We start from the raw sequence: 27,688 nt of genomic DNA on the forward strand, positions 1-27,688 counted from the left end.
TTTCCTTCAAATCAGTCTGTTACTTGTCAAGACTCCAACATTATCAGATCTTATATTTCTATCGTCTAAGGCACTTTGTATCATATCAATCCACCTATATCTTGGTCTTCCTCTGGGTTGTTTTCTTGCCAACCTGGCAGAAAACACTTGTTTTGCTAATCTTTCTTCGCCCATTCTGTTTAAGTGACCATACCACCTGAGATTAGCTCTGCTAATGCATTCCTGGATGTTGACAATGTCAAGTTCTTTCCTAATATCCTCGTTTTTAATATGATATTGCCACTGATACCATCTGTTCACACCTCTAATCTTTCTCAGGACTCTCATATCTGCGGTCTCTAGTCTTTGGTCAAGTGTTTTACTTCTGACCCAGCTCTCAGATCCATAAGTTAAAACTGGTTTGAACATTGTCTTGTATACAACTAATTTAGTGTTCTGACTAATTTCTCTCTTATTCCATATGAATTTATTCAATTGACTTCCTACCATACCAGCTTTGTTAATTCTGTTGTCTATTTCCATATTTAATTGACCATCTTCAGTAAAAATCGTGCTTAAGTAGCTGAAATGTTTTACTTATTCTACAGGTTCCCCGTTCACAACACAGTTGACATTTTCAACAATTCTACCTATTTTCATTGGCTTTGTCTTTTTAATGCCGACCTTCATACCATATCTATTACAACAGTTATTCGATTTAGTCAGGGAATCTTGCAAACTTGTAGTAGATTTATTTAGAAGTATAACATCATCTGCATAAGAGGTGCTTAAGGGTCAAAGCTGTGTAACTGAGAGGAGACCTCCACATAGCCTTTAAGGCTATGTGGAGGTCTCCTAAACCGACCAGGGCTTCTGACCTAATGTCCAATCCTCACCTTCTCGTGACATACCCTGTTGGGTATCTACCTGGACACTGAACGAACGAGGATGGGCTGGCAGTTTGGGATTTAGCCGACCAAATTGTATTCCTATTGGCTTAAACCAATCAATATATATATATATATATATATATATATATATAAATTGTATTTTTTTTAATTTATTTTTCACGTAGTCCAGAAACCCTGCTCTACAGACAATACATGCACTTTTTCAAGCCACTCCACCACCTCCAATAAGCAGGACAGTGGTTTCACACTGGACAATGAAATTCATCTCACACCTAAATACGGAGGCTGTTCAATAAGTTATAAGACTATATTTATATAGAAAAGAGATTACCTTTAATCGTCATCATTTACATGGTCTTTTTCAAAGTAACTACCGTGAGATGCGATGCATTTGGTGAAAGTCTGTTTTTTCAGAGTTCTTTCAAAACCACCTCCGCAGCTTTTACACATGCTTTGTTGCTTTCGAAATGACGTCCTCTTAGTGGTTTCTTGAGCTGAGGAGACACCCAGAAATCGCATGGTGCGAGATCAGGACTGTATGGATGGTGTGGTAGGATATCTATGTTGTTCTTCTGCAAAACGTCCACTACACAACCAGCAATATGTGGCCTTGCATTATCGTGGTACAATAAGAAGCCATTCTTCAGCAATGGACGCTTCCTTTTGACGTGCTGTGCCATTGTCCGTAAAACATCCGCATAGTATGAGCCATTTGCAGTATTCCCAGGTTCTACAGCGTGTTGGTAAACAATGCCTTCATAGTCAAAAAATATTATGGTCATAACTTTACCAGCCGATTTTACAGTTTTTGCTTTCTTGGGGGTAGGCGAAGATGGATGCTTCCATTCACTGCTTTGTTGTTTCATTGTAGGGTCATAGTGATACAATCAAGCTTCATCTGCTGTAATGATGCGTTTTAAGAAGTTGTCGCCTTCTTGTTCCAGTCTTTCTTTCCATTCTGTGCACACATCCACTCGATGCTGCATTTGCTCTGGTGTCAAGAGTTTGGGAATCCATCGGGCACAAACACGTTTCAGTCCCAAATGTTCAGCCATGATTGAGTGAACACTTACCACAGAAATATTCAGGACAACATGCAGCTGGCGTACTGTAATTCTGCAATCCTCCTTGATGATAATCGCTGCTGTGTTGATCATTGTCTCTGTGATGGACGTTGAAGGTCTTCCCTCACATTCAAGATCTTCCACATTTTGCCTTCCTTCCTTAAAAGTTTTATGCCAGCGAAAAACACTTGCCCTCAACATTGCTTCATCGTGGAAAGCTTCACATATCATGTTAAAAGTGTCCGATACCGATTTTTGCAAACGCACATAAAATTTAAATCGCATAACACTGTTCCAAGGATGCTTCCATTTCGACGACTGGTCGCAGCTCATAGGTGCACCGAAACAAGCTTGTGTTTAGTCACGTGACACTCTGACACATCAGCCCATATATGCCATCTATCATCCTCTTTTGTTAATACAGACAACATTTCTTTATTCCACAGAAATTAATATTGTGATAAGTGGTTTCGCAACAGTAAAATTAGTCTTATTACTTATTGAACAGCCCTCGTACAATCCCAAATATCCATGCCCATGGTGAGATTCGAACCTGCAATCTGTTGGCTGGATATGCTAACCGCTTGACCAATGAGGCCGGCAATTATTGCTGATAGTGATATCTTCACACTGGTTTCAAATTCTCTTTATAAAAGTATAGAGAATTTGAAATTGATCACTTCCTTTTAAGCAGAATAAAAAAATGAATGTCATACAGAAATGAAAAATATGTAAGAAAGTTGTAAAAAGAATTAAAGTAAAGCAGATTTAGACCCCACTATACCAATGTTATCGAAGAAAAAAACGAGTTTCAAAACATGAACCACCTTGGAGTCTCGTTGGCAAACTATGAAGAAAACATTGACTGATTCAGTTAAGCTGGCATGGGATGAGGTTGTGGCTGCGAGGATAGAAAATTTAGAGCCTATGGTGGACACAAGTTAGAGAAGCAGTCCTGAAAAAAGAATATCAAAAGTTCCTACCAAGTAAGGTGCAATGCCCTAATGCCCTAAGAGAATACAGAAAAAAAAATATAAGAGAGGAGCTAAACAAAACTCACAGAAAGACTTTGGTAAGAATATAGCACATAAATATCAGCAAAGTAGCAAAATGTTCTGGATGCTATTGAAAATGTTTAGAAATGGTGGAAAAAGTACAGCAAAAGGAATCAGAAGGATATGATAAAGGTGACTTGAAAAACAAACTAAAGATATTCTAGATAAATGGAGTAATTACCCTGAAAGAATGCTTAAAAGCAACCAAACAGATAGTGACAGAAGAGTGGAAGAAAATATTTAAGGGGAATGCAATTAGGAATACATATTAATTCTTCAGGTATAAAAACTATCAACAACATGAAATGTGGAAAGGCAGTTGGAGTAATGATATTTAACAAGAAATACTCAAATGAGAGATATAAAAGTTTTACAGTGGATGCATTAACTCAGCAGGTCTGTCAGAGAGTTGGATTCCAAATGACTAGAAAAGAGATCCATAGTATCCATCTATAAAAAGGAAAATAAAAGTGAATGTAAGAATTATAGAAAATTTTCCTAATGAGTGACCAAGATAAGTTATGCAAGCATATTTTAGAAGAGGTTAATAAAAAACATGGAAGGAAACTCAAAAAGAAAAACAGTTGAATGCAGGCTAAATAGAAATCATGGGAATAAAACAAGGATTTGCATTTAAGTTTGTCAGAGCTTGAAAGGCATATGACAAGGTACCAAGAGAAAAGCTGTTTAGAATGCTACAATTATATAATGTAAATGAGACATTTTAAAGACTTTGAAGGTGGGAATCTTTGCTTATTTTAGATTCTAAAACTGACCAGAGTGGTTGAAAAATGCTCAAATCTGGTAACTGTGCTAGCCAGGAAAGATGTCAAAGTTCACCTTCATGCTCTTCAAACCACAAGCTGTGTGTGTGTGTGGGGGGGGGGGGGATTGTCATCTTGAAATACTACATTGTTGTTTGGAAATAATGTTTGGATCACAGGATGCACCTGATTACTTAAAATGTTCACATAATCACTTGAAATAATTCTGCCATGGAGGAATAATGGGACCAACAGAATACAATGATATTGCTGCCCAGACCATCACAGAACCTCGCCAGCACTTAGCTGTTTGAACCACACATTCTAGATTGTAGGCTTCGAGTGTTCTCCAAACGTAAATTCGTCCTGATGTAGGAAACAGCATGAAGGTCAACTAAACTGACCATATCAGATGTTTCCAGTTTTCTCATGTCCAGGTTTGACAGACGTGACAACATTGTTTATGCATATGAGCATTCAAAAATCACAGGTTTAGCAATTGCAGCTCTGGTGTGAATACTGGATTTATGAATCTTACATCAGACAATTTTTGTGAAAACAGGTTCTTCAAGATGACTATTCAGTTCTTCTGTTACCTATGCTGCAGCTATTCTGTGATTTTTTGAAACAATCCTTCTCAATGTCAGGTGATCTCTTTCTGTCATTTTTGAATTTTGCTCACTGTTTCTCTTTGAGATGTTGTCTTGTCATGATCTGTGCATGCTGACATAACCTTAGAAACTGTCGATCTCTATACACTTAATAATGTGGCAGTTTTTGTCACTGATGCTCCAGCTAAACGCGCACCAATGATTTGTCCTCTTTCAAAGTCAGACAAGTCTCCCATTTTCCAATTTTTAAGAAGTATCACTAATGCACATGCATAAGAACTAGAGAGTGTAATCAAAACAAAATAAGAACATTTAGTGCTGCCACTGCAAGTTTTTTCAATGTAGCCAACACAAATTCTATTCCTAAATATCTTAGTGTTTTCATTATTTTGTCCAACCCCTATATATGGATCACATTATGGAAAAAAGTATCACAAGGCTTGATATTAAAATTGGAGATATTAATTTTAGCTCTTCACTTTATGTAAATGATGTTATTCACCTAAATAAATCCATTACAGGTTTGCAGGTTTCCTCAACTAAATTGAATAACAGCTGTAAGAAAATTGTTATGACCAACCATCATCCATAAAAAGAAAGGATTATGAAAATAGGTAGGAACATAATTCTACATTGTCATCAATAGAAAAAGCCAAATCTCCTGGCTTCTTATCTTGTATTCACAGTCTTTCAAATCTTGTATCTACAACCGTGATAAATGTTCTCCTCCCATTCCAAACATATGAATTCAATGTCCTTTGTGATTTTTTGCCAAACGAATGCTAAGAAAAATTAGGTCAACTGGATACCAAGAAAGTTTCTTGATCATGATGGCATTTCTCAAGTTACTTTATTAAAGATTTATGTTCAAGAGGTGTTCTATGATGCCTTTTTATATTCTCCTATTTCAGCTTTATTCTGCAACTTCCATATTCAACTGGCCATATTCAAACCCTAAGAAGGCTAAAAAAAACTTGACCATGAAATTACTGTCCAATTTCTTTCTCTTCACTTTTTGTCAAGTAATAGAGAAACCACTGATAGTCAACTTGTATGTTATTGGGAAACCTTTGAACTAATAAACAGTCACATTATGGGCTGGTGTCATCTATGAGAAGGGGAGGGATCATGTTTATGTCACTCATGTATGAAAAATTCCATGAAAAAGTTTGGGCAATGCAAGTGGTTGCACTGATATTTAAGAGGGCATTTAAGCATCTCCCAGGTACTGGCAATCTTCTGACTACTGTAACTGAGCTGAGCTGTCAGATTTTTCTGGTGGAGGGATCTTTATCCTCAAACTTTTAAACCAATGCTGAGTTCCACAAGCTCCATGCTTTCATCTTCTTTACTCCTAATATCAACAATGACCTTTTCTGGTGAATGCAAATATAATCAATAGTTTTTCTGATGACAATACACTCCACTCCTTTTCACATTTGACAAGGCCTGCACAAAAAAAATCATTAACTTCTGCCATTCTAAATTATAATTTCCAAATCATTCTGCAATGACATTCTGATAGTTTTGTTAATTTCAATGCTTGTAACTCATTCCTGTCTTATTTGTCAAAAAACTATTTTTTCAAAAAAAAAAGGATTCTTACTTTTGACAACACTCAATTCTCATCGCTGGACAATACAAGATTTCTCTTCATGGGATAAACATAACCCCAGTCTCTCTTAATTAAAGAAATTACAAATATTGCCTCCTCAGCATTCAGGCAATTAGATTCTCTCTTTTGCACAAGCTGCTACTAATAAAGTAACACCTTGAGCAATTAGAATGATTAATGACCTCTCTCTCACTAAATCACTCCATTCTCCATCTCTTTCACAGACACATTCAGTTTCTGCTATTTGCATTTTCTACAAATATTTCAATGGTCACTGTTCATTAGAATTGAAGTCAGTAATCCCCCCCCCCCCCCCACACACACACACATAATCATCTCTAAATCTTCATTTATTCAATACTCTTTGGTAGCTCAACTCCAAATTCACATAAGAAAATTTTTGTTCTCTTCATTCATTCCCTTCTGCTGTCTTTTGAAAGAACATGCTCCTTCCTTATGTGTTTCCTAAAAGAGTATACTCTGCAGGCTTTCACATTCAGTTTTCTTCTTTCTCCTCATCATTTGTATAGTACTAATATATAGTTCGCCCACAGATTAGAGACCCTTTGACACTTCTGCACGTCACAAAAAGGAGAATCCATTCCGATAATAAGGTAATCAATCCATATTGCAGGATGAGTTGTTTATTATTACCCATCAGAAAATTAACTTCTGTTTTATGATCATTGTAGTTAACTATGTCGCTTGTATAATAGTTGGAAAAATTTACCTATAAAGCATGTGATATTGCGTGTTGGTGATCAATTTGTATGTTCTTCATTTTTTTCTCCCCTTCAGCATGAATCGACTATTCTTGGCAAGTTTCCAAGTGGAGATCTAAAAAGCATGGGCATACTATAAGTAGAGGTTGAAGAATCTCCTGTTCATCGAATTACCATTAAAAAATATAAATTTAGGGGTGGCCATGGTCCCACAGAAGGTTCTACTAAGGTAGAAGTGGAGGAATTTTTTAATGCTTTAGAAAAAGCAACTGACACAATGAAAAATGAAAAGTTGGTCCTTGTTGGGGATCTAAATAGCAGAGTAGGAAATTATTGTCAGACATACAAAAATATTTTGGGAAAATTTGGAGAAAAGAGCAAAGCTAATAATAATGGCAAATATCTGTTGGATTTCTGCTCAGGACATGGACTGGTTATTACTAACACCATGTTCCAACACAAAAATGTGCACAAATTCACATGGAGAGAAGAGGCCAGGAATAAGAAAAGTCTCACTGACTATGTTATTGTTGATAGTGATGTTTTCTCCCTGGTGCAGGACACCAGAGTGTACAGAGGATTTGAAATTGGAAGTGATCACTATTTAGTCTTGAGCAAGATAAAATCGAATTTCATATTGAAAAGAAAAACATGTAAGAAAGTTTTAAAGTGAATAAAAGTTGAGCAGCTCTCAGATGTGAACTGTAGACTAAAATACACAAAGATTATTGAAGAAAAAATGAAAGAGTTTGAGAACAGGAACCAAACCTTGGAGATTCAGTGGCAAGCCTTGAAGAAAGTCCTAATTGATTCAGCTAGAGAGGCATGTGGTGAAGTTGTCTGCAAGGATAGAAAAATTAGAACTCCATGGTGGACACACGAAGTTAAACAGGCAGTGAAGGAAAAGAAGAAAGCATATCAAAAGTTCCTGTCAAATAAGTCAGCTTGTGCTCTTAGAGAATATAGAGACAAATGCAAGAATGCTAAACACTGTGTAAAACTAGCTAAACAAAAGTCATGGGAGGACTTTGGCAAGAATATAGAAAATAAATATCAAGAAGGTGGCAAAATATTCTGGAGGTTGTTGAAGAAGTTTAGGAATGGAGGAAAGAGTGCTGATAAAGGTGACATGAAAATGGGAGAAAAAGATATCCTTGAAGTATGGAGTAATTATTTGAAAAACTGCTAAATGAAACAAGCAGTGATGACAGCACAGTGGTAAAAAACACTGACCAGGCATACAGTCAGGAATACATATCCATACTTGAAGTAGAAAAAGCCATCAAAGGCTTGAAATATGGAAAGGCAGCAGGAGTAGATGATATTCTATCAGAAATGCTGAAGTATGGTTGGGTAAGAGTCTTACAGTGGCTGCACTGCATAGTTCAGAAAGCCTGGACAGAGGGACGAATTCCCGATGATTGGAGTAGAGCTCTCATAGTACCCATATATAAAAAGGAAAATAAAACTGCACGTGAAAATTACAGAGGTATTTCCCTACTGAGTATTCCTGGCAAGATCTATGCAAGTATACTTGAGAAACGGTTGAGAAGAATTGTGGAAGAAAAGCTTGGTGAAGAACAAGCTGGATTCAGGCCAAATAGAGGCTGTCAGGATCAGATCTCCACTTTACGACAAATAGTCGAGAAAGCACGCGAATATAACAAAGATTTGTATTTAAGTTTTGTCGATTTGGAAAAGGCATATGACAAGGTACCAAGAGAGCAGCTATTCAATACGCTGCAGTTATATGGTGTCAATGGGGCATTATATCAAGCAATACTTAGTCTTTATTTGAGTTGTAAGTCAGCAGTTAGAATTGAAGGAAGTACAGGAAGTTGGTTTAATGTTAAATCTGGTGTGAGAAAAGGATGTACATTATCTCCTTTGTTATTCATTATCTATATGGATCAAATTATGAAGGAAAGTGGTATTAAACATGAAAGCAAAATTGGAGATGTCAGCTCTTTGCTTTATGCAGATGATGTTATACTTCTAAATAAAACTGCTACAAGTCTGCAAGATTCTCTGACTAAATTGAATAGCTGTTGTAATAGATATGGTATGAAGGTCAGCAATAAAAAGACAAAGACAACGAAAATAGGAAGAATCATTGAAAATGTCAACTGTGTTGTGAATGGAGAACCTGTGGAACAAGTAAAACATTTCAGCTATTTAGGCATGATTTTTACTGAAGATGGTAAATTAAATATAGAAATAGACAACAGAATCAGCAAAGCTGGTATGGTGGGAAGTCAGTTGAATAAATTCATATGGAATAAGAGAGAAGTTAGTCGGAACACTAAATTAGCTGTATACAAGACAGTGTTCAAACCAGTTTTAACTTATGGATCTGAGAGCTGGGTCAGAAGTAAAACACTTGACCAAAGACTAGAGACTGCAGATATGAGAGTCCTGAGAAAGATTATAGGCATGAACAGATGGCATCGATGGCAATATCATATTAAAAACGAGGATATTAGGAAAGAACTTGACATTGTCAGCATCCAGGAATGCGTTAGCAGAGCTAATCTCAGGTGCTATGGTCACTTAAACAGAATGGGCGAGGAAAGATTAGCAAAACAAGTGTTCTCTGCCAGGTTGTCAGCAAAACGACCCAGAGGAAGACCAAGATATAGGTGGATTGATACGGTACAAAGTGCCTTAGATGATAGAAATATAAGATCTGATAATGTTGGAGTCTTGACAAGTAACAGACTGATTTGGAGGAAAATTGTAGATAGGAAGTTAATAATGATGTAATTTTTTTCATGTAGTACTATCACATCCTGTACACCCCTTGAGGGTACGTGGTAGGAATTTGATGATGATGAACTATAAATTTTATGCCAACGTGGTTGGTTGGACACCTCCACTCTACAAACAATAGGCTGAGAGTTCAAATTCCACTTTGAGTATGGATATGCTTGTGAATGTCTTGTACCACTAGATGAATACGAATTTCAATGCCCAGTATTAAACTACTACTTAGCTTACTGGAGTAAGCTTAGTAGTAGTTTAATACATGAAGTGGCTTGAAAACAGTTCTGTATTTGGTCTAGGATAGAGCAGATGCTCCAAATTATCTGAGAGTTACAATTCTAATGTAACTGAAGTTACCAACCTTTTCTTGAGAGGGATCCACACAGACATAATTATTTTATTTAAAAAATGAAATAAATATATACCCCATCACACACACACTGCTGTGACAGCAATAGTAACATCTGCATTTATTTGCCCTTATGCAGTTTTTTTTTTTTTTTACATCCTATTATTCATAATATTCTTTCTTATATTTGCAGCACTTGAGTGAATTGCATGAGTTTATATGAGTTAATTAAAAATCAGTAACAACATTTCTCCTGCACTAAAAACAATACTGCAAAAACAGCAAACTTATAGGTAATAATGAAATTAATCATTTCTTATGGTAGGTTCCTCATGAAAATTATTAGAGATAATAATCAAAAAGACAATCAGAATGGATTTAGCAACCATCAGAACAGAAGCACAAAATATCTAAAACACGCAGGTGAGTGAGCAAGTATAAGGGATCCGGAGTAACTTTTTTAGCCTGGCTGACCAGATGAAGAGTCTTTCTACTTTCCAATTAACAAGCTATAAGTCTGAATCCCATTTGCATGGGAATTTGGGGAGTCTTTGTGTGGAAGGTGATTTTCATTGCCTGGTGTAAGACCCACCACCTGCTTAGCAGAGACTGAAATGGCTTGAAAAAAAAAAAGTACCATAACTGGTCTGAATCGTCTTACCTACAGCCTGTGAATTACTATAGGCATACAACCTTTCATGGGTGAGATTCACATTAAAAAAAGTAAATAAAATATGGTTTTATTTAAGCATGAAAAATATCAAAGATGATCGCATTCCACCTCCTTCACAAGATGCAAGTAATGTTTACACCTCTAAACACAATATCTATAATTATCTCTATATTTAAACATTACTAGCAATTCCATAATTTTCATGATGTATTCTGATTACCATGTAAGCATAAAGGAAAAGACTGCATGTGTATGCATTGCTTTAGGCTGAAAAATATCCAAGATGATCACATTCCACCTCCTTCACAAGATGGGAGTAATAATGTTTACACCTCTAAACACAATATAATTATCTCTATATTGAAACATTACTAGCAAACCTACAACATGAAAAACAACTAAAAATTACACCCTATAGTAGTACTGTTAATAATGTGTACAAAGAAATGTTGTAAAAATATTTTTACCAAAAATGCATTTCATACTGTTTTCATTACGATCTGAATGTTACAAATATAAATTATTTGATAAAGTATGCCTTTAAGCATGTTATATGTGTGCTTTAATCCCCCCCCCCCTTGCAAAAATATATAATTTATATTTGTAACATTCAGATTGTAATGAGTACAATGATATGGGATGGATACGGCCTTCTAATAGTAGTAAAAAACATCTCTAAGCGAGTGTACTTGAGCTAAATCCAAAATCAAAGAAAGATTCATAGATGGAATATCCTTTCTCTTTCAGGTGCAGTACCTCTTGAAAAATTGCTGATATACAAGGTCTGACACAGAAAAAACGAGACTTTGCCTGTATCTCTTTTCATTTAACAAATTGAGAAAAATCAACAAAATCAACTACAATCTTCTTCAAAATAGTTCTCTTCTTCAAAATAGTTCCCTTATGAGTTGACACACAGCTGCATATGATGCTGTCAATGTTCAAAGTAATTTTGCAGATTATTTTCTGAAAGACTGTTGAAGATCTCTGCCGTTTTTACTTTCACATCTACCAACAAAAAATGGGTTCCTTTGAGCACCAACTTGATCTTTGGGAAGGGGTAGAAGTTGCAGGGGGCCAGGTCTGGCAAATAGGGCGGGTGCTGAAGCACAGTGATGTGATTAGCTAAAAGCTGCTTCACAAACAAAGTACTGTGGGCTGGTGCACTGTCTTGGTGCAAAATCCAACTGTTTCTCCACAATTCTGGTCGTTTCTTTCTCACATTCGTGCAATTTCATCAAGACTTCAAGGTAATACTGCTGATTTACCATCTGGCTGCTGGGAACCCACTTCCATTACAATACCCTGGATACTGAAGAAGACAATCAACATGGCCTTGAACTTTGAATGACTCATGCATGCTTTTTTTGGTCTTGGAGATGTTACTGACTTCCACTGCATTGATCGTCGCTTGGTTTCCATATCACATGTAAATACAGAGTCAATCAAAAAAATGTATACACACCTTAACAGATGTCATCTATTGCCTTTTTCTAAGTTGGATCGAATTATGGTAGCAATGTGTAGTATGATGTTCTCTCAAAAGATGTCGTTACTCACATGAATACTAGTATCAACACGTGACCGGTAGGACAGTCAAACAAAATGGCCGAGGCACAATTGTTGTTCAAGGAATGCAAGATCATTTTAAAGTGGTATTTCAAATTTGAGAATGTTGAAGTTCAATGACAATGGAGGCATGGGTTTGCAACACAACCTCCAACATGCCTGACAATTGCACGTATTCATGATAAGTTTGAGACCCATGGTACCGTGTGTGATGTGCACAAAGGAGGATCTGGGAGGCCTCGCACAGCAACAATTCCTACTTTCTCGGCCATGGTGTTGAAACAGGTTACACGCCTGCCAAAGAAGTCTACCACACAATGTGCACGTGAGACAGGAGTTAGAAGTGTAAGTATATGGCACATTCTTAAAGCAGCTAAATGGAAAGTTTACATCCCAAGATTATTACGTGCAATGAATGAAGACGATCCTGATCAAAGAATGCAGTATTGTGAGTGGTTTCAACACATGGTAGATGAGGATGAGGAGTTTGTGAGGAAGATGGTTTGGTCTGATGAAGCATAATTTAAGCTTAACAGAACAGTGAATCGGCATAATTGTGTTTACTGGGTTCAAGAAAATCCAGGCATTCATGTGACAAAGGAGTCAATTTACCAGGGCTCAATGTGTCTGGTTTGGATTGTCATCTAGCAGGTAAAATGAATGCTACACTCATCCATTTTACCTGCCATTCATGAACTTTATGGGAATGATCAATTTTTCTTCCAACAAGATGGCACACCACCACATTACCACTGAGACGTGAGAGCTTACCTTGATGAGGGTTTGCAGGGACAATGGATAGAACAAAAAGGTGCAGTAAGTTCCCCCCCCCCCACGTTCTCCTGATTTAACACTCTTGGACTTCTACCTATGGGGGGGGACTCTAAACAATGTAGCGTATTGTAGAAAACCAGTTACACTGGTGGCCTTTCAGAAAGAAATTGAAACAGCATGCACAGCAATTCCACTGGATACTTTGGTGGCCAACATTGCCCAAGCAGTAGTTCACTATAATAATAATAAGTGTCTGGACGCAAATGGTAACCACTTTGAGCACCTCGTGTAATTGTAAAAGTCAAAGGTAACTTGTATTCATCTCTTGATGTCTGTACAAATTTAGTATTACAATTTTTATACAGGTTTTTCTTTTGCTGAAATGTGTATACATTTTTTGACAGACTCTGTATAAAGTTTCATCACAATTACCGAATTCAACAAATCTGGTTCATCCTTAATGCATTCCAAACACAGTTCCTTGCGCCATTCTTTTTATTCATCTGACAACATTTTTGCACAAACCTTTTTCATGTTCAATTCTTCCGTTAAAATGCATTGAACACTTTCCCTGTCCAAATAAACTTTCTCAGCTACAGCTCGAACATCCAACCTTCTGTCTTTTCGAATCACATCTCGCACTTTTTTAATGTTGCCATTGGTAACTGCTGTGCATGGGCACCTCGGCAATCATCATCTTTCATGCTTTCTCTGTCTTCCAAAAATCGTTTGTGCCATTCAAAAACGCGTGCATGAGACATGCACTCTTCACTGTAAGTCTCAGTCAATATTGAAAAGTTTCCGTTGGGGATTTCTTTGTTTTCACAAGAAACTTGATGTTAACTCGCTGTTCACTCTTGCACTCCAACATTTTCTGACTGAGGGTAAGAAAACATCTATATTTGAACATGCATCCACTCATACTGAATAAAGCGATGGAGTTGAGCCTTGTCTCACGGTGACAAGTTAAAACATGCTCTATAACCATCTCTTTGTCTCTCCCCTTCCACTCTCCATTCCCAAGCTATAGGGTTAGTCTCGTTTTTTCGTGTCGGACCCCGTAATCTTCTTGAAAAAGAAGCAGGTTTACTTTGCATGTCATAACTGTGGTCTCATGATACCTATAAATGAAAGATGTACTTACTAACAAGTCACTTCCTTCTGCATGCATATATTTATCCATGAAATCCAGAATCGTAAGCCAAAGTGCTGTAAATGTTGGCAATGTTAAGAGTGGACTTAAATGTTGGAGAAATACCTAAAAGAAAAAAAAATGCATCACTATTTCTGAATAAGTTTCAATTTTGAGAGGAGAGAGAACAGAAATTTCATCATATTCAGATTAGAGCATTGGTTATTGCTGATGGCAATAAACTGGTTTAGACTTAACATATATAAAACATTTTAAAAGTGCAGCATGGTTTCTTATGAATGAAAAACTACACATATCGGCAATATTTATTGCTTACAGGCATTCTCACCAGTGCTGTTGGTACCATACCAATACCATTTGTGATAATTACTTAAAAAAAAAACAAAAAAACTATTATCTTGCATAAAACAGACTTTTTAAATACATTCACATATTAATGCCTCCATAGTGCATTTGGAAGAACAGAGAAATATTGCGCTCTTCGAATAGAAAAGACTTCCATTTGATTCTTGTCATGACAAGAGGAATCTTTATATGGGATTTTTCAATTGAAGGTGAGTTACTTGATCTCATACAGAGGAAGCAGGGTTTTTTCCCTCTCAGAAACTCAGGTTTATCATCCCATGTACAGACAAATCAGCCATGAGAACACATGCAATTTACAGACAAAAAATACTGATGGTAGTGGTGATGGGCAGCAGATACCATTGATGGTAGCAGCAGTGTCATGATAAGTCCTTGGAGGGGGTTAAGTAATAATAACAATTATTATTATCATCCCCAGGTGAGTATTCAAAATACACTAGTGGGCAAATGCTGACCACCTCAAGAAGTGTATAACTGCTACAAGGTTTCAGTTATCCCAAATCAACAAAGACTTACTATCTCCGTACTCAGATTAGTGACTTCCTTATCTACAAAACTCCGAAACACTAAAGGACAGACTCTCTTCAAATAAGGTTTCCTCAATTTCCAAAGCAAATAAAAGCCAACTAATGAAAAATTCAAAATGACTGTTATGATTAACCTTTTCCTCAGTTAGAACATAACGTTACTAGAAATATAGCATCACCTGGCTCACTCTATTTCAAATAAATCAAATTGTTTGCATCCTACCTTGTATTAGCTATTTTATGCCACTGGAGATGGTCTGTAATTTTCAGACTGAAATATATGCCCTTATACTAAATTATTACCTTTACCTTGTGTTTACGTGTAAATAATTCATAAAACTGACATTCAACTGACAGCCACTTTCCCATGCTCACAACTGCAACCTATTCAAATCATTCTGCATGTATTACATATCAGCCACATTCCTAATTACCATACCTATCTTTACATTATCAGCAAATAGTTGTATGTCGTATATCAAATCCTTCTCAATGTCAATAATGTACAGATTGAATAAATGTGGATCAAGGACTGATCTTTGCAGTATACATCACTCTTTACCTTAAATCTTGCAGACTCACATCGCTCATTTGATATCTATCAATCAGCCATCCTCTTATCCACACTGATATTTTATAATCCAATCCCACATTCTCCAATTTATGCAACAGTCTTTCATGCTATATTCTGACAAAATCATTAGCAAAATCCAAAAGTATTATGGTGTATCCATTCCACTTGTCTAACTTATTATTATAGAATATTATATTATATAGGTAACATTATTATAGAATGTGAGCAAGTTGCTAAAGCATGACCTTCCCTTAGCAAATCCATGTTGTTCATTGGAAAGTGGAGAGTCTCAGTCAAACAATTTCTAAATGTGAACCTAAACAACATTTCCAAAATCTTCACCACTACTGCTGAGATACTGATTGATCAATAGCTGAACACCTAGGTCTTTGCACCACCACCATTGTGCAGTGGGATTGCCATACGTTCGTTCCACTCCTGTGGAATCTTCCCTGTTCTGAGACTCCACTTATATAATCTGGTTAAAGGAATAGCCAGTAAAGCTGAATGCTCTTTTAGCATTCATGCTGATATCCCATCAGTTCTTATCGCAGAATTCTTATTCAGTTTGTGCAACAGCTCTAGTACTTCCTCCTTATTCATATGAGTTTCTTCATCTAGTGAAGAGATAGTGGTGACTTCAATGTTGCATATATCAGGGCGATAGCTTTTAGCAAAATGGCTACTCATTAGTTGAAAATCTCTTCTACAACAGTTACCCACATACCATCTGCATTCAGTAGTTATTTTGTCAAAATCATTCTTTCTTTTACTTGCAGCATAAGAAACTGGCTCTGCAAATTAAAGACAGCACAAAAGAATTCTATTTAATTTGCAGACCCAGTTTCTTTTCACAATCAGATTTAGCTTACCATACAGATGTGACTCTTCTGGCCTGGGGTTTATAATTTTCATAATGGATATGATCCTTATGCACACTGTATTCCTTCCACATCATCCTTTGCTTATGAATCTCTTTCTTGATAAGATTACACATTCATTTGATTCCAACTCTATTTATTCTTCAAACCCTTGAGACACATTCTGATATTGTTCCCATACAGCAACTAATAGTATTATGCTGAACCCGCAATACTTCTCAGTTGGTCATAATTTCCTGCTTTACTTCAGCATGTGACCTTTCCTAAATGGAACATTCATAAACTTAGCCACTTCCCAAGTGAGTACCACATGATCACTGTCGCCAACCGGAAAATAGTTATGTTAACTGAAATACCTTCTGACAACATAATCAAATCTAACACTCTTTGACCTCGAGTTCCTTCTGTTACATGCTGCTTGAGGAAGTTGTCTTGCCACAGCTCAATAAATTCAGTTTCCTTTTCACTACTACCTAATCAATGTGTTATGTTTGGATAAATAAAGTCCCTCATTATGATTAGTCTTTTTTGTTGCCCATCATCTTTATTTGGTGATGCATTTCTTCACCACAAGCAACCAATCCATCAAGTTTGTAACAACACCCCATAATGTATTTGATCTTGTTAAATGCCTCCTCACACCAGATAGCTTCAAACTCACTGTCACATGAAAAACTGTTACTAGTATTATAATCATGGGTCTCAACACTAACTGGATTCAAGTCATCTGATATCATTAGCAGCATGCCACCTCCGCACCTATTCTCTCTATCCTTCCTAAACTGTACCCTTCACACTCTATACCAGTTAGTATGTCTGATTCTGATAGCGAAGTCTCACTAATGCCTAAAATCTGAGGTCCCAACATTTTGACCAAGGCAACAAACTCTACTACCCCCTTTGTTTCTGATACTCCTGGCACATTCATATACAGACATAATAACTAGCATTTTTGCTAGCTTATTATGTCTATAGTTCTTTTGTATATTCTTGTCTATAGTCCATGTGACACAGTTGGACAACTTGCAGATCTCTGTTTTAATCTAGTATCTTATTTATGCAGATACAGGCATCTTTACACATAGGTTCGAACTGAATGAACAGAAAATCAAATTCTTTCTCTCCTCAATCATTTCCATGATAATTCATTCCCATTATTAACACAATTACAAAACATTGTTGCTCTTACACACAGATTCTCACCATTCTTCCCATCAGAATTTAGTTTCCCTGACTCCCTGAATATCTTATCCAAGCTCTTTACTTTGTTTTATCTCCATCTAATATCCCTAAGGTTGGCATTACTTATATAATTATAAGGGACTAAGAAAATAACCAAAAGATTATGCAGATTTAATCTGCATACAACTATACTACTTTCAAATCCAAATATCCATGCAGAAATATCACCAAAATGGAATGGTTAGCACTTCAGACTATAGGACACAATAGGAACATCATGGTAATAAAAGCAGAGGAAGGTTTACTGGACTACAACAAACAATTTGCTTAAATACTTTGTAAACTAGCCCAGGGATATCAAGAAGCATTTCACTTCTAGACATCTACTAGTTCCCAGAGTTTATGGAGCTCCGAACATATACCACTAGGCCCCGTAGTATTTTCCAGATATCCACCCACTTCCCTCTAAATATCTCAAACAGCTGGTATCCCCCCACTCATAAGCAAAATGGACCTCTACCTAAAAATACATAATTCATTAAAAAAAATGAAGTATAACATAATAGAACCCTCTGGACTGCTAGCAATTCTGAACACCAACCTCTTCACCAATGTATCTCAAACAAAAACCATTATACTATTATGAGAACTATTTCCATTGGATACAGTGTTGTTGTTGTTGTTTGAACATTGAATTAGTAAAATGTTCTTTCAATTCCAAGACAAATACTATGAGTAGAAAGAAGACAAAGCAAGAAGCTTGTTACTATCTCCACTTTATGGCAACCTGTATAGAATTTTTAGTCCTTTCCCCCAGGTCCTGTTTTTCAAATGATCATTCACATAACATAGTAACCTAAACTTTGCTATGTTATGTGATGTATTCATCATCATCCACATGGCAGATGATGAAGACAACACATTCAGCCTATGGCTCAGTTTGGCAAAACTAGAGGACTAAAGATGATGTGCAGATCATCTTTTGAACATCATCACTTGGGATTAGACTGCAGATCCTTGCCTTTTTTTTTAGACACTCTTCTGGAGGTCTCCACACAGAATGAACATAGCTATTCAGTCTGTAGGAAACCAATGCACATGGGAAGATACCCCCATGCAACATTCCACCACATCCATCACAAAAAATCGGTATTATAAAAACTGACAGGATATATAACATTTTCAGCAGGATAGAGTAAAGAAGCCAAGAGATCAAACACATCAGTCTTATCATTCCAAAAATGGTTATAATAAAATAATTTTAAAAAAAAGAGTCCTTTAGATAGACGGATGGAAAAACAGGAATATAAAAGAGATCACTTTCTTATATTTAATTCTTTACTATTATTTTTCAAGAAATTACAATGTATAAATGAATATTAATTCTGACAACTTTAAATGATATGTGCATGCAGGCACTAACACTGGGTAAATGAGGTGAAGAAAGGGAACCAAATTCAAAACCAACCAATATTGTATCAACAAGGAATAAAATTGGATTTCTCCTTGGTAGGCGAGGACTTCGGAGGGGAAAAAAAAACGAAAAAACAAAACAGCACACACAATACAGACAACTCAACAAATACTATAGCAGCATACAGAAATGGCCTACATTGGTTATAAATTTCTCTATCAGTATTCAAAGAATCATCAGAAATGTTAAAAAAAAAAACCTAATAAACTCAACAAGAAACAAGACATGATACTAGATCTAGTTTGGTCACATTTCATCAAAAATTAGGTACATGCAGAATTTTGGACATTCTATACATCACACAACTAGTCATCATAATCTGGGAATTATGCATACTTGTTAGTCTACTTCAACTATTCTGCTCCAAAGAAGTGTACTATAATGCACACTAAAGAGATTAAAACTTAATGAACTGTTCAACAAATAGTTGAACAGAGTTCATTTTGGACTCAAAATTAACCTCTGTTAATGGCAGAGCTAGTTCTTTGAAATACTCTATGTATAAATTCACCAGCAGTAAAAATAACGGATCACTCCCAAAGCAAGGACCTCCTTTTATTTGGTCTATTCTGGCAATGGAAATTAAAACTGAGAGAAATGGACCAGAAGACTTATGGTATCTAAATTTGGATAAGATTTTTCTGCACTTTTCTTCTTCCTCCTATCATGAATCTAGGCCTGGTGAGCTGTTTTGTCTCGGCCAAGCATTTTATCAGTCCCTCTGTTTCTATGATGTTTTTGTTTGCAGGTCGTTATCTTCCTGGATATTCCATCATATGCCATTCATTCTAGATGCTCTTCCCATTTAATTCTGTATTTTTCTATGGTTTCCATTATTGGCATTTGGTTTAGTTCTATCATTATGTCATCATTTCTCTTTTTATCTAGCCTTGTATAACCTGCTTTTCTTCTCATATATTTCATTTCTGAAGTAATGATTATTTTCTTATCTCTTTCTCTTATTATCCTTGCTTCACAGACAAATAATAATGTTGGATTTGATAAAATAATATACATTCTTAGTCTGGTTTTTTTTTTGGTAATTATTGCTGGCCTTAATGTTTTGTTTATTATTCCATTTGCTTTGGAGATGTTAATTTTAGAAATGTCTAAATATTCATTGTTAATTTAATATATATAGCCCAAATAATTAAAATTGTTGACCTGTTTGATTATTTTATTGTCTATTACTATTTTAGTTCAGATGGGTATTCTTCCTTTAAATACCATAGTTTCAGTTCTTTTTCTTGAGAGACTGACCTATTATATCACCATCAATTTCCTGACATGTACCCACAGGGGGTGTTCAGGTTACTATGACAGCACTACATGATTAAGTTTGCAGTATTATTAAACTCCTATCAACAAATTTCTTCCAAATCAATCTATTACCAGTGAGCACTCAATATTGTCATATCTAACATTTTGTGCTTCTAAAATACTTCTGATCGAATCAATCCACCTAGACCTTGGTCTTCATCTGGGTCTTTTTCCTGCCATCTTGGCATCAAACACCTGTTTTGCTAACCATTCTTCACCCATTCAATTAAGTGCTCATACCACCTTAGATTAGTTCTGCTGACACACTCTTGAATGCTAATAATGTCAAGTTCCTTTCTAATATCTAATATCTTCATTTTTAATATGATTCTGCTATTGATGTTATTAGTTCACTCCCCAATATTTTCTCAGAACCCTCATATCTGTGGTCTAGTCTTTGATCAAGTGTTTTATTTTTAACCCAACTCTCAGATCCATAATGCATAACTGGTTTAAGCACTGGTCTGTATACTGCTAGTTTGGTGTTTGGCTAATTTCTCTCTTATTCCATATAAATTTATTCAGCTGGCTACCCACTGTATCAGTTTTGCTTATTCTGTTGTCTATTTCCAGATTTAACCTGCCATCTTCACTAAAAACTCTGCCTAAAGAGCTGAAATATTTTACCCGTTCTATAGAATTTCCACTCAGAATGCAGCTGAAGTTTTTAGTTTTGGTCTTTTTATTGCTGATTTTCATGCCAAATTTGTTACAACTGTTATTCAATTTAGCCAGTGAATCCTGGAGACTTGTACTACCAGTATTTAGGAGTACAACATCATCTGCATAAATGAAAGAGCTGAGTTGAGGATTTTGGATGCAGTTGTTTGTTTTTCCAACAGCGACTTATGAATGTGAGACTTGGAAGCTAAAGAAGTCAGATAAGAAACGGATATCTGCTTTTGAGATATGGTGTTACAGAAGGCTGTTGAAGATATCATATACTGAAAGGCATGCAAATGAGTGGGTTTTAGAAAAGATCAGTAGAACTTTAAGGCTCCTTAAGGATATTGACAGAAGAAAGTTAAAATATTTTGGACACATAAAAAGGAAGGAAGGGGGACTTCTCAAAACAGTAATAGAAGGTAAAGTTCCTGGAAAAAGAGGCAGGAGTAGACCATCAGTGAGATGGATGGATGATGTGTGTGGAATGACTGATCTTCAGAGAGTTGAGGCTGCCAGAAAAGCAAACAATAGGACTACATGGTGAGGCTGGTGTAGCACATCACCGAGCATCAGAGTGACATATGGCATCTGTAGATGCCCCCAGTGAACATATATATATATATATACATCATCTGCATAAATGAAAGAGCTAAATTGGACATCTCCCATTCTAATATCAGGCTCAATACCACTTTCTTTCATAATGTGATCCATATAGATGATAAATAACACAGGAGATAATGTGCATCCTTGTCTCAGCCCTGATTTTACATCAAACCGTCTTCCTGTATTTCCTTCAATTCTAATTGCTGGCTGACAACTCAAATATTGATTATGTATTGCTCTGTATAATGTTCCATTCACCCCATATAATTGTAGTGTCTTGAAAAGTTTTTCTCTGGACACCTTATTGAAAGCCTTTTCCAGATCTACAAAAGTTAAGTACATATCCTTGTCATATTCCCATGAGTTCTCAACTATTTGTCTTAAAGAGAAAATCTGGTCTTCACAACCTCTATTGGCTTGAACCAAGCTTGTTCTTCTCTAAGTTTCTCTTCCACAATCTTTCTCAATCTCTTTTCAAGTATACTTGCATAAATCTTATACCTGGAACACTTAATAGAGAACTTCTTCAGTAATTCTCATTCAGTTTTATTCCCTTTTTTTATAAATGGGTACTATGAGAGCTCTACTCCAATCATTGGGAATTCAACCTTCTGACCAGGCCCTCTGAATTATGCAGTGTAGCCACTGAAAAACTTTTATAACTCCATATTTCAGCTTTTCCAGTTGAATATCATCTACTCCAGCTGCCTTTCCACATTTCAAGTTTTTGATGACTTTTTCTACCTCAAATATTAATATGTATTCCTCTTGAAAATTTTCTAGTATGGTTCTGTCACTGCTTGGTTCGTTTAACAGTCTTTCAAAGTAATTACTCCAGACATTTAGGAATCCTAATCTTCAGTTTTCATGTCAATGTCATCATCTTTGATTCCTTTTGCAGTATTCTTTCCTCCATTTCTAAGCTTCTTCAATAGCCTCCAGAACATTTTGCCACTTTCCTGATATTTATTTTCTTTATTCTTATCAGTCTTCCCATGACATTTGTTTAGCTACTTTTACACATAACACAGCTCTCTTACATTTTTCTTGGTATTCTTTCAGGGCATTTGCAGACTTATTTGCTAGGAGATTTTGGTATGGCTTCTTTTCCAGGACAGCTAATTTATCTTTTAGTGTCAACTGTGGTGTTGTTATTTTTCTATCCTTGCAGACAACTTCACCACATACCTCCCTAGCTGAATTAATCAATATCTTCTTCAGAGTTTGCCACTGACAGTCCAAGGTTTGGTTCTTGTTTTCAATTTGGTTCATTTTTTTCTTCAATAATGTTTGTATAGTCAAGTCTACAATTCACTTGTAAAAGCTGCTCAACTTTAATTCTTTTAAAAACTTTATTAAATACTACTTAAATTAAGGGGATATTAAATCCCACATAGTTTTAAAACCGAATAAGAAACTCAAAGATTGGAATCAGAGAGTTTCATTCCGAATATAGAAAACTATAAAGTATCGGCGACACTAGCGTTAACCAATGCAAGTGATCCTAGTACGTAGTACAATACCAGGGCAGCTCGTTGCAAAGGTGTGGGAAGTTCAGATCGCTATTCTTAGGTATTTTCCATAATGTAAAAACACTTTTCCTAGGAAATGTATGCTGTTATTACATTATGGAGGGAGGTCACTACCCAGACCGGGTAGTGACCTCCCTCCATATGACCAATCTTTGAGTTTCTTATTCGGTTTTAAAACTATGTGGGATTTAATATCCCCTTAATTTAAGTAATGTTTTCATTGCCGAAATGAAGCTTATTAAGTAACTTAATGGTTGCACCTGTTTGGAAAACTCGTTCGCAGAGTACATAAGTTCTTTTCGCTATACACTTTAGTATTAGGTCTAGCTACTCACTGATGAAGCCTCAAAAAAGGCTGAAACCGGTCTGGGTAGTGACCTCCCTCCATAATGTAATAACAGCATACATTTCCTAGGAAATGTGTTTTTACATTATGGAAAATACCTAAGAATAGCGATCTGAACTTCCCACACCTTTGCAACGAGCTGCCCTGGTATTGTACTACGTACTAGGATCACTTGCATTGGTTAATGCTAGTGTCGCCGATACTTTATAGTTTTCTATATTCGGCATGAAACTCTCTGATTCCAATCTTTGAGTTTCTTATTCGGTTTTAAAACTATGTGGGATTTAATATCCCCTTAATTTAAGTAATGTTTTCATTGCCGAAATGAAGCTTATTAGCTCTTTATACTTAAGTTTATTAAATACTGTTCTTTTCAATGTGATATCCATTTTTACCCTGCTAATGGTCACTTCCAATTTCAAATCCTCTGTACAGTCTTGTATCCTGAACAAGCATGATGATATCACTATCAACAATGACGTAATCAATGAGGCTTTTCTTATTTCTTGTGTCTTCTCTCCATGTGAACTTGTGCACATCTTTATGTTGAAACACGGTGTTAGTAATGACTAGTCAGTGTCCTGAGCAGAAGGCCAGTAAATACCATTATTATTAGCTTTGTCCTTTTCCCCAAATTTTCCCAAAATGTTTCTATACATGTGGTGGTGGGATTCATTTCCTACTCTACTGTTCAGATCTCCAACAAGAATTACTTTTTCCATTTTCTTTATGTCAGCTGCCTGTTTTGATGACTCAAAAAATTCCTCCTTTGAAGAACCTTCTGTGGGACCATAGGCACAAATAAGTTTCATTGTCCATGTGTCCCCATTTTGAAGTTTGCCCACATAACTCTACTTGAAACTGCCTTCCAATTAAGAAGTTTATCTTCATGTTTGGTGTTGAATGCTGTCGCTACGCCTTCCTTTCATTGATCATTATTGCCTAAAAATAACATCCTATACTTATTATTTAGCAAGATCTCACTTGTTTTTATCTTCTTTGTCTCAGTAATGCCAATTATGTCCATGTAGTACTTCTCTAAATCTTTGGTAAGATGGATTTGCTTCCAGTTAATTCTCCTTATATTGATGGTTCCCATCTTCAGTTCTTCTGATGTTGGGTTTCTTCTTCTTCTTCTTCTAGATGTTGAGTTGGAGGTTGTTCCAGTAGCTGGCTTTTCACGTTGTAACATCATATGCATTTGCGGTTTAAGCCAATTGAGAGTACAATTCGGTCGGCTAAGTCCCAAATTATATTATATCGTTTTATTATTTTATTTATTGTTATATGTTTCTGCACTCTTTCTAGTGAAAAATCAAATGGGATGTGTGTGTGTGAGAAATGGTAGGAATACATTTACCAAGTTTGTCTATTCGAGAAGTGAAGAAAAAATGTCAAGAGATTTCTTTCCCCCCCAGTCGATAATGTTGAAATGGGATTATCCAAGTTCAAAAGAGGAGAAAGCATGATTGGTCGAAATTTCTGTTAAGTTATAGCCAATAGCTAAGCGAGGGACCAGAAATAATAGCTACCATTTGGACGTGATACAAGTTTCCTGCTTTTATCAGATTCAAAATCTTTTGGATGTGCTGACTGTTTGCTTGTGGATGAAAGTTTAAAGCAGAATGTGAAATAAATGTTTCCATACCAATATAAATTGCTTCAGCAATGCACTCAATGCAAATATCTGGATTAAAAGACTAAAAGTAATAATTCAACCTAAGGAAATGAGGTATAGAAATCGTGAATTTCCATAATGTTCAAATTTCCATAGCTGTAGCTATGCTTTATTTCTAGGAACAGAAATCTACCTAGACACTAGAATGCAAAGAAATAATTTACTGACTAAAATTAATTATTTACAAACCAATGTTTCACTAGCTCAAGCTAGAATTATTATTACTACTTAACACCTCCAGGGAGTCCAAAGACTCATCGAGAGAGAGAGAGGTCTCCTACTCTACAACTCTCCGTCTCCACCAATCCATCTATCACAACTACCTTCCTCCTCTACACCAATGGCATCTACTGCCTACCACTAGCATTTTCATAGACAATCTCAAACATCCATGCCCAGGACGGAATTCAAACCCACAGCCTTTTAGCTGGAGAGCTGATATGCTAACCACTCGGCCAACGAGGCCGGCTATCAGAGGCACTTTAGCAATACACACTGAGTGAAGACACAAAACAAAATGGCCTGGATAACAAAGGAAGTCATGTGCATGGGGGATGACAGTGCACTCTTTGTGGTGATTCCTGTTATTAATGATGACAGGTAGATAGAGCAGTGTGCCACAATCTATTCAAGATAATACAGTTTTATTATTGGAATTTGTGAGTGGCCTGTGAGTTCTATTACAGACAGAATTTGTGACAATTCTAGATATATATTTTTTCTGACCAAGGTAGCATGCCCTGTCTTTCCAAACTAATAAGTATCACACTGGCAAGGGATGCTATAGACACCTGAAAAGAAGAATGTCCTGGCAATCTTTGTCTCAGGAAGGTAGATATTTTGTTTACTGTTCTAATTCTGTGTTGTTTCAGGAGAGAACTATACAGAACCTTTAAGTAGGGGAGAACGATTGCTTAGTAAGCTTTGATGTGTCATCCCTTTTTACAATGTTATGGTAGATGACACACTAGTTCAGATTTGATGTGTCATCCCTTTTTACAATGTTATGGTAGATGATACACTAGTTCACCTCTTCAAAATTTATCCTCGGACATTTGCAAACTCATTAAACACTATTTTAAATTGGGATATTTTAGATGAAACAACCAGCTTTTTAAACAAACTGAAGGTGTAGCAATGGTCTCCTCACCACTGCTAACTTATACACTGAATCATTTGAATCGTTGTCATTTAATTTGGTCCCTCTCAAGCCCAAAGTATGGCTGAGATATATAGATCTTTGCCATCTGGTCACATGGCCAACAGGCTCACTCTGACTTTATACATTCCTCAATAATATCCATCCTTGAATTAATTTTGCTATATAAGAAGAAAAAGGTAGGCTCTAGCCTTCTTTGGTACATTAGCTACAAGGCAAGCAGATGGGTCCCTCATATGTTCAGTTTACTGTAATACCTTAAAACAGTGTTTCTCAAACTTCAGATATCCACGTACCCCTTCTTAAATTTTCATTATTACCAAGTATCCCCTTATCAAATAATAAATAAATAAATATAAATAAAGTATATTTCATTGTAAATGTCGATTTTATTTGAATTTATATGTTCACATAAACAAAAACTGATTTATTTTTAATAGCACAAAATTCGGAATAGGTTCCTCTTCATTTCCCATCCATGAAAATCCACATTTCAAGTAATTCATATCATACTTAAGTAGATTTTTCATCTTCTTCCTAGTAGGTTCTCTAGAGATATCAGACAACACACCCTTATCAATTTCATTTGATCCAGATGCAATGTCAACGTTTTCTTGTTGCTTACAGCTGCTTGTATTTGCTATATTGCTCTCTTTTGTTGGTTTTATAAATCCAATCTTTAATCAATGATCCATACTTAAGAATTTGAAAGCTAAAAAAATTACCGTACTTACTCAAATATAACTTGCACTTTTTTCTCAAAATTAAACCTAAAAAATCGTGTTGTGAGATATATGCAGGGATTTTCTGAAACTAAAGTTTTCAGAAAAAAAACTGTAAATGGTGCAACTTATCAAGAAGCTCCTACTCGCTATTGCTACTTTAGGCATCGAGAACTGTTTCATTGTCATTGTGTGCATCGTCAAAGCCATCTACCCAAATGCATATGATTGGTGCGGTATTAACAAAAGATCGTGCGAACCAAAGACAAATTAGCATTTTAACAGTTTGAAATGCTAATATTCTTCTTAGTTTTAACATGTTCACAACGGGGTGGTGTCAAGCAAACCCATGGTTTTGCTTGAGTCTATACAGCAGTTTCTGTCGGAGGAGAGATGTAATTCATTAGTTAGTGCCGATTTTATTCCAGTTGTCTCTAATTGTACTATTTGTTGAGAAATATAATGATTCCATGTGTTAATGATGCATAGCCGAAAATTGCCACGTACCCCACCCTGAAGACCTTTCGCGTACCCCCAGGGGTATGTATACCACACTTTGAAAATCACTACCTTAAAACATTAATACTTTTGGATATGAAGTAACCAATTCATGTGGAATATTTTAATTAGTACCTTGCTGTATTTAATTCATA

At 36.0% G+C, this 27,688-nt stretch overlaps 1 protein-coding gene across 1 annotated transcript in view; it reads right to left on the reverse strand.

Annotated features, from left to right (window-relative positions):
* garz (Sec7 domain-containing protein garz) overlaps positions 1 to 27,688 on the reverse strand; it is a 405,451-nt gene that overhangs the window by 30,992 nt on the left and 346,771 nt on the right. Inside the window, exon 31 of the mRNA XM_090404320.1 lies at positions 13,994 to 14,107. Coding sequence (XP_090260446.1) covers positions 13,994 to 14,107 — 114 coding nt within the window. The remainder of the gene's footprint in view (positions 1 to 13,993; positions 14,108 to 27,688) is intronic.

Source organism: Typopeltis vanoorti, chromosome 14, assembly GCF_054136105.1.
Source record: "Typopeltis vanoorti isolate ZY-2024b chromosome 14, IOZ_Tvanoo_1.0, whole genome shotgun sequence".
Taxonomy (NCBI): Eukaryota; Metazoa; Arthropoda; class Arachnida; order Uropygi; family Thelyphonidae; genus Typopeltis; species Typopeltis vanoorti.